Here is an 11498-nt window from a genome sequence, read left to right on the forward strand (position 1 = left end):
AGGTGTAGCCTTGTGCATAAGCCCGTGGATGAGGAGCTGGCACATTGCGTGCTTCATATAGTACTAGATGCTTATAGAAATCATCGAGTATGACATCAATATCTTTGTAGCGGGTGATCAGAGGAGCAGACACAGAGGGAGGTCTTACGATAATCTGAAGAAACCCAAATTGGCACACGACTCACTCAGGTAGATGTGGATACACCAGGTGCGACCCATAAACCAACATCCAGAGTAGAATTCTATGTCGTTCGAGGGATGCATTTGACAGTAACCTTCATACGAGCATAAGCATATTTCATTTTCTACAATGTGATCAATAAACACATGGATTTTCTCTATTGCCCAATTCCCTCTGTACGGGGCAAAGGTTCAAGCAGACTCTAGGCTACCTTTATGAAAATCGGCGGTACTTCTGAGACAGATAAACTTTGCATTGCAGGGATAACAAGAAATCCCCGACCTTACATCAAATCTCATATAACCAAAGGCGCAACATAACGACAATAATAAAATGAAGCCAAGTGCAAAGCGTTAAGTTAAATGATACCTAAATTATTGAGGTAGAAGCATTCTCATAAATATTAATAATTATTAAATCCAATAAGAAAAATCCTGGGAAACTTTGTAGGAAATAAAATGATACAAAAGAAAAATAAAATCAAGTTGAAGCTTCTGGAGCCGAGGTATCAGGACCTCCCTCTTGAGTCACTCTTGGAGAAGCCTAAAATGGTTTTAGCGACTTAATCAAAATTATGGCAATAGGGTAGAACTTCGCCGCCTGCTCCATGACTTGGTCACGATCCCCAAACACGATCTGCATGGCCCTCTGAAGGGAATTATAAAGCGTCTACCTCAGACCGGTCACCTTGTCTTTAAGAGCTCTCAAGGTCTCAGAATGAGCCTCAAATTCTCGAAGAGTTTTCTGATGCTCCTCCACCTTACGAGCATTCTCCTTAACAACATCAGAAGCATATTAATACTACTTCTTCGCCACTTTTAGGGCACCCTCTATCTTAGTTACCCGAGTAGCTAGAGTAGAAGAAGAGTTGTGGATTTTCTCCTCCTCTTGTAAATAGGCAACAACCTTTACCTACTCCTGTAGTGTAGCAAGCTCCTCCAAGAGAGTGGAGCACCTCAATTTCTAGCTTCACACTTACCTTTACAAGTGTTCCTTTACATGATAGGATTTACTAGAGCCAATACGACCCCCTACTAACAGAAACTAGGGAAAATAGAGAACCAACGTTGAACATAGTATGAGTAATTTCGGAGATGAGTTCCATCTTCTATCCATCTGGGAGAGTTTAAATAAAGGATAAATCTGATGTCGAGACAGTAACAACATCCTCCTTAGGAGTGAGAGTAAGTCAGGAAGAGAAGATGTATGACATCAACATGAAGGGAGTTACCTCCCTCAAGACATCATCCCCAATGAAAAGTGACCGTTTTGCATAACAATCTTCCTGGGGGAATCATTGATCTTCATCTCAAACCCTCTTTGTTGAAACTGGAACGAGAATAATTTCTCCACGGTCAAAGTGATTGCACTCACAATTTAATTTACCTCAAGTGTAGAAGCAGAAATCTCGATAGTCGAGATTGGAGGAGAGGTCGAAACAGGAGTAGTGGTTATCATAGGAGGCACCACGACCTGAATGCCTTGAGCACTTACAAGGTTGCAGAACATCTTCAGCTTGTTTATATTTTCCATGTTATATATAAAACGCAAACACACATGTAAAAAAAGAGTTCGCTCTCACCAAATATATTTTCCCCTCCTCCTGGTTGACTACACTCTAATGACATAAGTGTCAATCTGCTATTTCCTCATTTAGACGAGAGGCATCTCACCAGAGCCGAACCTTTCCTTGTAACCAAGCCCGTGGAACTTAAATCATATTTTCTCCTTCATCGCCACGTCATCTGAAGAAAGAAAGCTAGACTTGGTATGGTAGGAATCAACGTTCTGGTTAACATCAAGTGATATGGGTCTCTAACATAAGGGGCCTCACCAGTAAGAAGCGCCCTAGAAAATCACCCCACTGGGTGAAGCTGTCAAACCAAGGATTGATGTGATGGAAGCTAATAAGCCCCAGATCAGGGAAGTTATCATGAGAGGTGTACCTGGGTTGAACAGATCAAAGAATAACCCAAGGGAAGGTTTTCGAGACTTATGCATGGCACGCAACTTAAATACCCTTATGAACACCCATGATCTTAGATGAAGTGAGGAAGAAGCAACTTTTGAGTGCTTCAGAACAGCTACCTCAAAACCAAAAAAAGGAAATTGCAGTCTTATTCTTGTGAACAGAGACTCGTAAAGAGGGATCACACAGTCATCAAAATAACTACATATTATCTTTTCCAACCCCATTAGAAGATCTGACCATTCTATAGGATCACGGGCCACAATTCTAGTAGGATCTATAACATGCTCAACACTCAGAACATATGAAGTGCCTTATATTTTTGTGTCTACCAAATCATACTCCGCTGCGTACTTCGTTACAAACCAATTAATTCACGGCGAGTGCAAAACTCAACCAAATTAGCCGATCAAATTGATTCAAGTTCAATTTCATGAGACTAAAACATTTTAATCAAACTAAACATATGATTATAATTATATCAAAATATAACTATTGTCACATTAAATTATATACGAATTAATGATTTAATCAAAATCGAAGCTTTGATACTACTGTTGGGATTTTAAGAGGGGGTTTTCAAATTTTTATTCCTCTTAGCGGAATAATCTCGATGAACGGATCTTGATTAAATCATTAATCACAAATCAAACACCGATAAGAATTCAAGAATTACCTCTTGAAGCGTGATTTATCATTTGATCAAACACCAATAAGAATTCAACGAATTCGAAAATTTAGAAACCTTACCTTTGGTGAGAACGAAACACGAACTTCTGGGCAATGGTAAGCTTGTGTAAGGACTGGAATGGACCGTTGGAGACTTCAGGAGGATAAACCAATGCTTGGACTCACTTGATAATGGCTGGAATGAAAGATAGATATTGCCCTAGTTTCTTTGAATTCTTGGAAACCTTAAACCCTATTCCTTTGCTCCTCCTTTTTCCCTCCCCAATGATATGAACGTGTTTAGTATATATAGGAGCATATATTAGGTCAACAAGTTTGGAAGGAATCAATTATTTTGATTTAAAAAATATTTGATTTTTCTTGCACCAAGACTTTCTATTTTTGAATCCCATTATATTTTCTAAATATTTTAACTTGATATTGGCCTTAGGATTGGTTTTGATCTGATTTGAATCCATAAAAAAAGAATGGTCATCATATAATTATTTTAGGATTTTATTTGATTTTCATTTGAACTTAATTGAATAAAATCAAATATAAATAAAAAAATATCACAAAAATAATTATATTTGACCAATGGACCCCTTTTGGGCTTAGTATCACGTGGAAAACTCAAAAATATAAGCCCGTTGCTTAAAAGTTGGAAATTTGCCAATTGGGGTTTTGCCTTTTTCTTGAAAATCGACCAACTTGTACCAAGCATATCTCTCTCATTTTTAATCATATGAAGGTGTTCTTATACTTTTTAGAAATCTCAAAGAGTCCTATAAAAGCTCCTTTTGGTTTCACCTTTATTTATTTTACCATGTTCATTTACCATCCTTTGAGAAAAAATGTCTTTTTATTGACTTTCAAAAGGACCTGTAATGTATTAGGTTGTATCATTCAAATGGTGCATTTCTTGAACTTGGGCCCAACATTAAAGTTGTAGAGGATGAAATTTCCTTGAGAATAAGATTTTGTTGGACAATTTTTAATAAACCATTTGAGAGATGAGAGAAAGAAATATCAACCCTTGGATCCTGCTGGTTCTCCAGGATCTCCTCGTGTGCTAGTCTAGGAGTGTTGGGTGTCAGCAGAGGATGAGACACCCGGTAGAACCATGTAACGTACCCCTTCACACTGTGCCAGTCCTGGGTGACCCGCATGAGACGGTACTCCTCCGGTACCACATGATGCTCCCAATCGGCCCACATGGAAGTGAGCTGCACTCTGGTCATTGTGTCGGGAGCAGCCTCGAAGGGTGACCTGGGTATCATCTGCACGAATTCGAACTGCCGCATGCACCGCTCAGGGAGATACCGGACCATGATGGTAGTCCCGCATGCCAACCAGCCAGAATATAGAGATATGCCGTCAAAGGGGACAATCTGAGTGTAGTCGCTGAACGGCCTCCAGGTGATGTCGTCGTGCATCGTGCGGTCTAGATACCCACGGTATGGTCCCACCGCATTGTTCCCCCTCTGGAGAACGTATCTGGCGGCCCTGGGCATGGCGTGAACGTACGCAGGATTGATGTGGAAACCGTGGATGCGGGAGAAGTAGGAGATGATCCAGCTCTAAAACATAAATAAATACGAAACATAAGTAAATACGAAACACAAATACGAAACATAAATAAATACGAACCAATTAAAATGAAACGTACCGTGAGTAGTGTGCAGGATCCAACCAACTGCCTCGTCCTCCAGTTGGAGGCCTCATTCAGCTTCTGGTAGAGGTATGCCAGAGTAGCTGCCCCCCAGTTCCACTGGTGAACGGTATCTAGGTCCATGAAGTAGCGGAGGTAGGTCACATCGACGTACCTTGCACTCTTTTCCACAAAGCATGCAGCGCCTACCACATGCATGTACCAGCACCGGAGAGCGCAGTCGCAGTGATACTGTGTGAATAGATCGTCACCCGCGACTTGGGCATCGACCGCCGCGTCCAGGTGGTGCTCGAAATAGCGGCTCAGTATGGTGAACTGGATATGAGGCCCAGATGTCGTGGCGCACTCAAAGTCAGCAACTTCGGGCTCCATGCCCAAATAGAGCGCCATCCACTGACTGGCCTCGACCCTCTGGATCCGGGAGTGGGTCAACAGCGGCCCCCTGATGGGCAGGTGGAGAAGACACTCCACATCATGCAAGGTGATCGTCGTCTCCCCAACCGGCAAGTGGAAAGAAGACGTCTCCTTGTGCCAGCGCTCCACAAATGCCCCTTGCATGCCGTGGCTGAAGGTGGTGTACCCCGTCATGCAGAGCCCGCTAAGCCCTGAACCTCGCACCGCGTCGTTAAACCACTCAGCTGCTGGTTTAAACAGACTGAAAATCTTTCGGGTATGGTTCACCATTTTCAAAGGATCTCTCTCCTGTTACAAAAAAAACAAATAAAAGTATATGTTAAATAGACCGTTAAGAAAATATCGAATAAACGTCTAAATTATAAACGGTTAAATTAAAAAAAAATACCTCTCCCTCCCAGATACGCCTAGCGACGTGGTCGCGGTAGGATATCAGCACGAAAGTGTCAATGGGCCCTCCCGGGTAGCTGTCCTCCTGCTCATCCTCCTCCCCAGGTGGAGGGTCAACATCCGGTACCCCCTCCGGCTCAAGGTATGGAACTGCCACCTCCTCCTCCTCCTCCTCTCGCTGGTGGGAAGAAGATACCCGAGCCAGCCGACTCCTAGATCCAGATGAAGAGGTACCCTCTCCCACGTCCACGGGAACTCACACACGGCGTCCCCGGCCCTAACATGCATTTGAAATATGGATCTAACAAATATAAAACTTACAAATTGAGTGATTTGAGGGCTTTTGAATGTAGTATAGCAATGTGATTGGAGCTTTGATGCAGCCTTGGAAGTGTGTTAGCAGAAAATTTCAGAGGAGTTGAGTTTGATATTGGTTTAGGGTAAATGATTTGGGGGGAGGGGGGCTATTTTGCTTAATCTGCAAAACGCGCAATATTTCGGAAATGAACTTCCGAAATGGTGTTTTCGGAAGTGCATTTCCGAAATAAGTCAAATTTTTTAAAAAAAGGCGCTTTCGGAGATGCATCTCCGAAAACACCTTTTTCTTGCATTTCGGAAATGCATTTCCAAAGTCAGGGGTAATCTGGGTTTTTCACCATAGGTGGACTAGAAGGTTGGGAGGTGGCCAGAGAAATTTCCTTGATTTTCATTAATTTAACGGTTTTAATTGATATATATATATATATATATATATATATATATATATATATATATATATATATATATATATATATATATATATATATATATATATATATATATATATATATATATATATATATATATATATATATATATATATATATATAATGATCAAATATATTAAATTGATACTATACAAATAATAATAAGAATAAAAATAAAATTAAAAATAATATAATTATATCTCTACATTTTATATAATATAATATTTTATATAATTCAATATGTAACTACAAAATATTTTTTTTAAAAACTGTCAAATAAATTTTTTGTTAATTTTTATGATATATATGACAAAATCCTCAAGATTATATATGTATCTATGACTTTTGAATGTTATTGATTTTTATGTTGTAACTTTGATTTATAAAATTTCACAAAAAAATATATAGTATAAATTCATAATATTTATTATTATTATTATTATTATTATTATTATTATTATTATTATTATTATTATGATTATTATTATTATTATTATTATTATTATTATTATTGTTATTATCATTATTATAATTAGTATAAATTATATGTAATTATATTTACTAAAATATATTTAATATTTAAAATGATATTTACGGTAAAAATTCAAGTCAATCTCGTGCTAACGGGTCATATATCTAGTTATTACCAAATTATTACCGATAATAATGAGATAATAAACATTTTAAGGTATACAATAGAATATTTTAAGGTAAGTATATAAGAATTTATCAATTTAAGTGATGTGAATTTAAATTTTGTAGATGTGGCAATTACATCTCGTTACGCTTAGAATTTGATATCAAATTAGAAAGAGATTAAAATCTATAAAAAAAAAATAAAAACTTAAATTTTATATTAGAGTGACCAAAACCAAAAATAAAAATAAAAATAGAGTGACAAAAATTACAATTAAACATATTTATAGCTATTACCTTTTTTTTTTGTCTATTTTGAAATTTTTATTTTGAGGATTTACAATTAAATAACATACTTTATAAATTAAAAATGTTAGTGAATTCTGATATAGTAAAAATTGTTATGATAAAATCAATTAATTACTTATTTAATTTTCAATCCAATTTTCAGCTACCATCATGGCTAGTAATCTGCAAATCATGGAGATTCAACTTGTCTTGGTGTTGTCATCATGTATGTTTGATTTTGGTTATCATTTTAAATACTCTTCTCTAAATTGTTTTTGTTTAACCCTTCATTGATTGACTATGGTTTGCATTGTGTTTGATCTATGTTTGATGACTTTATCACAAGTTGGAGGATTGATGAAAATCATACATAACTTATGTGAGTTCTATTCTTAAGCTCATTCATTCTGTAAAGAAATAATGATTGCAAAGATGTGAAAGGAATCAAAATTGCATAAAATAATTTGGTTATTATCTAATGAGAATTAGTGATATTTTGTTTTAAATCATTCACAACATGCTTATTAGTGGAGAAAAATAGCCACAAAAATGTAAAAGTAAAATGTAGGATGTGACAAAGGTGAGTCTAAAATTGAAATTTATTATGTTCCATATATGAAAGTACTATAGAATAAGTATTAGACATCGAGAATTCAAGTGTAGAAACCATAGGACTTGGCATTAAGTATGATTTGTCTTAATGCACCTATTGGTGACAAAATCATCAAAAGGAGGCCAAGTATAATGCAGATCTGAAAAACAATTAATGTAGCCCAATTAGATAAAATATAATAAATGTTTCAAATTTCAACTTCAAAATCTAATCAAATAAAATTGAACTTACCCAGTTGGTGAACCAGGACAAGCTAAACTTCTTTGGTTTGTAAATAGCAAGCCACATAATACACGGAAGCTATACAATAACATTATGTCAAGTATTATTATTATATGCAATCATGCACTCCAAATTTATTAGAAACCAAAAAAGAAATAATTTTTGAGACTTACAAAGTATGTTGTCGGAGCAAATGCAAATCCTCCGAAAAATCCAAGAAGAGCACCAAAGAAGGGGAAGGTAATGCCAACAAACATTGTGAATGCTGAATCACAATAATTATTATAGCGAGAGCTCATCAAATAATATAAAATTTGGGAAAGACAATTCATCCAACCATATTACTAATACAGATAATTGATTTTCAAAAATGTGCTCACCAACATAAACATTGCGAACAATAAATCTTAGAAGTCGGGTTGGCTTGAAGCGCAGTTTTTTTACCATTAGGGTCTCGATCATGTCAAAAACAGGCATTGCATACAACTATAAAAAAGAAAGATAAAATTCAGGCATTGTAATGAGCAACGAATCATATGAAAAATTGACTGGTACTTACCTGATAGCTTCCTATAACATGAATGACAACAAACATGTTAGCAGCGACAATAAGCCAAGTTGGTTTATTAAGAGAAATAAGAATATTATCAGCAACAGCATTGCCAAACATCCAATATCCAATAAGAGCAACAGGGAAATAGCACAAAGCTACAACAATATAAGCTAATAAAACTCCTCGCCACATTGGACCCTTAGATGGTTTCTCTGGTGTGGAAGGGAGTGTTGCTTGAATCTCCAATACCACGTTGTGTCCGGCATATGCAAATGCAACGTCGCCTAAAGCACTAAAGAAGTTGAAAACAGTTCCGGGCGAAGTAGTGGCTTTGTAGCCATATGCCACATCTTGTTGAACTCCCTTTTTCAATGAAGCCACCCATGCAATTGTTGAGTAACTTAAAGACATGATCGCCGCAGCCAAGGAGATACCAGCAATGGAGTTGAAATTCGGAAGATGGGCAAGAACAAAATGAACAGATGCGAATATCATGATAAAGTAAGTAGTTTTCATTGATCTGCAATTTTTTTTACACACCAGATCATGAATTTTTTCTAGTGATTTTCCTCCTGTGACCATGTAAACAATGTCCACACCAACTTCACATATCAATTGTTGTGGCACCACAATCCAAAGTCCAAGCTTTTCTCCAAATGCTTCCTGTCCTAATTCATGGTATCTGTCAAATCTTTTTCCAGGAACCATTTCATGCATCTCAACCATTTGCCATAGAGTGTATAGAGTTATTATCCATGATAAGATCAGAATCACCACACCTGGACCCCTGCAATTTAATATTGTAAAACATAAGCAAACAACCATTCCCAATATCCATCAAGTATCACCCAATTACAAAATCATTATTTAGACTAAAACTAGGCTACCCATCACACGATACAACAAAGAAACATTTCATTTCTTAGTTCGAAGAAGAGAATATCGTTTATAATAATAAGACTAAAACATAATAGAAGTTTAGTTTTAGATTGGATGTGGGTTAAATGAAGTTGTGATAGTAAGATATGAGATTCAGTCTAATTTGGTTTGCAAAATGAAAACCGCAAACTAAACCAAACTACGCAATTTTGTTAAATAATGGTGTAAACACATTCAAATCAATTGCAGTTTTAACAATTTTTTGTTTGGTTTGTTTCGGTTAGGAGTTTTATGAACACTCCTACCTACTTATAATTTTCAAGAGATGACTATTAAAAAATAACAAGTCACAATTTCGGTACAAATATATATATATGAGAAACCAAAATTGTTATAGTTTTAAATAGGGTTAAGTATGTTTTTGGTCTCTATAAATATTTTAAATTTTATTTTTAGTCTCTATTAGAAAATGACATATTTTAATTCCTTTAAAATTTGTATGCATGCAGTTTTAGTCCTGTTATTTTTTAAAATTTTGAAAACTGTTTAGTTACCCTTAAATTTTTAAATTTTTGAATAATTTTTTCATATGTGTTTAGAATAGTATAAAATATTTCTTTACCAAATTATATAATTTTTTAAAATAAGAAAAATTAAATATGAATTTTTTAAATTTCAAAAGATAATGATAAAAGTAATGTAAATCTCGACTTATAAATTAAATTTTGAGTTCTTTTTTTTCGAGGAAACTTTTCATAACGTTTTAAACATGTCTCTATAATAATCATTCAAAAATACATATCAATTTAACAGTAGGACTAAAACTACGTGCATAATAATTTTGTCGGATCAAAATATGTCATTTTTTTAATAGGGACAAAAACATATTTAACCTTCTAAAATATATGGACTAATTGGATAATTAAGATAAAATGGAAGACTAAACTATTATTATAATTAAAAAATATTGATGGTCATCCTTTTCTTTTCTAATAAATGAAATGATATTTGTAAAAACGGTTATAATGAATAACCGTAAAAGTAAAAGGTATAAGCACCTTTCGATATCATTTTGTTGAGTAACTTTATAAATTAGAGGTTAATGAGTCATTGTTAGGTGATTTGAATTTGATATGATAGAGAAGTCAGCATATATATACCATCCAAGATTTGCCATGGCAGATGGAAGGCTCAATACACCAGCTCCAACCATAGCAGTGACATTGTGAAAAGCTGCGTACCACCATTTTGCATTCCTTGAAGAAGTTATGGGAAGCCAGTCATCAATAGCTTTTTGTTCAGCTGTTCTTTTATCTATCTGTTAGAAGAAAAAAAAAAAGCATATAAGAAATTCAACTATGAAACACGGACAGACATGCTTCTTTTTTTTTTCATAAACGGAAGAATGAAAATAATATAACATGTACAACCTCCGGCTTTATATATAAATAAAGATATTTTTATATATTGATCAGATACATTTATTATTGAATAAATTTTAAAAAAATCTTTATTTAAAAATAAGGCGGAAGGAAGTATGTACATAATTTACCTCTGCTTCTGAGAAAGAAACCTTTTCAGGCTGTGAGGAAGCAATTGGTTTTTCATTTTCCATAGTGTATAGTTTAAGTTGTTTGTGAGAAAGAGAGCAAGTGTTGAAAGATGATATGATATAGTAGATGCATATAAGAGCATCTCCAATGGTGCAACCCATTTTTGGGTTTTTTATGGGTCCCACTAGCCACATCATCTTAAAATAATTTTTATAATTTTTATTTTAATTGTATAATTCTAAAAAGTTATTATTGGGCCCACAACTTTACCTTATAAACTAATTTGATTGGGTACCACAATTTTTTCATAGTTGCATTGCAATGCAATGGTACTATGATGTGGCATGTCTAGGTGGAGAACTTATTAGAAGGAACTACCATTGGAGATGGTCTAAGTGCTTCTGAAAGTGACTCTCCAGAAAAGTCCGTCCAAGTGTTGACGTATTAGACCCTTCAAGCCGGCGATTTTTGTCACGTCCTATATTATAAGTAAACGTCATTATTATTATGCATTTATGCCAGTTAAAACTTTGTTGCGAAACATGTAAGCAGCTTCCTAAGTGATTATCATGAGTATGTTGAATTTTGAGAGTAATAGTTGGAAGGATTTGAAAGGATTTGAAAAAGATAGATAATAATGAAGTTTTAAAGTTTTTATTATAATACCAACCATAGAGTAAGAATTATGATAGCTAAAAGTTGGTGTTAAGAGT

The 11498-nt window shown here is 35.1% G+C and overlaps 1 protein-coding gene across 1 annotated transcript; it reads right to left on the bottom strand.

Moving 5' to 3' along the window:
- Window positions 1-7535: 7535 nt before the first annotated feature.
- Window positions 7536-10885, bottom strand: LOC131611397 (lysine histidine transporter 1-like). The gene is made up of 7 exons (XM_058883427.1): window positions 10785-10885; window positions 10393-10550; window positions 8360-9140; window positions 8181-8286; window positions 7974-8065; window positions 7810-7878; window positions 7536-7717 (listed from the first exon to the last, which is right to left on the bottom strand). The coding sequence occupies exons 1-7, from the start codon at window positions 10845-10847 to the stop codon at window positions 7619-7621; spliced, it is 1368 nt and encodes a 455-aa protein (XP_058739410.1). The 5' UTR covers window positions 10848-10885; the 3' UTR covers window positions 7536-7618.
- Window positions 10886-11498: the final 613 nt, after the last annotated feature.

The sequence above is a fragment of the Vicia villosa genome, linkage group LG6, assembly GCF_029867415.1.
Source record: "Vicia villosa cultivar HV-30 ecotype Madison, WI linkage group LG6, Vvil1.0, whole genome shotgun sequence".
In the NCBI taxonomy this organism is placed as follows: Eukaryota; Viridiplantae; Streptophyta; class Magnoliopsida; order Fabales; family Fabaceae; genus Vicia; species Vicia villosa.

Bases quoted from the DNA above. Each gene is read 5' to 3' on its own strand.
- LOC131611397 (XM_058883427.1), bottom strand. From the start codon at position 10,847: ATGGAAAATGAAAAACCAATTGCTTCCTCACAGCCTGAAAAGGTTTCT. The intron at 7,879-7,973 runs GTAAGTCTCAAA...GTTATTGTATAG, and splicing joins TTGCTCCGACAACATACTTT to CTTCCGTGTATTATGTGGCT. The intron at 7,718-7,809 runs GTAAGTTCAATT...ATTGTTTTTCAG, and splicing joins TGTCCTGGTTCACCAACTGG to ATCTGCATTATACTTGGCCT.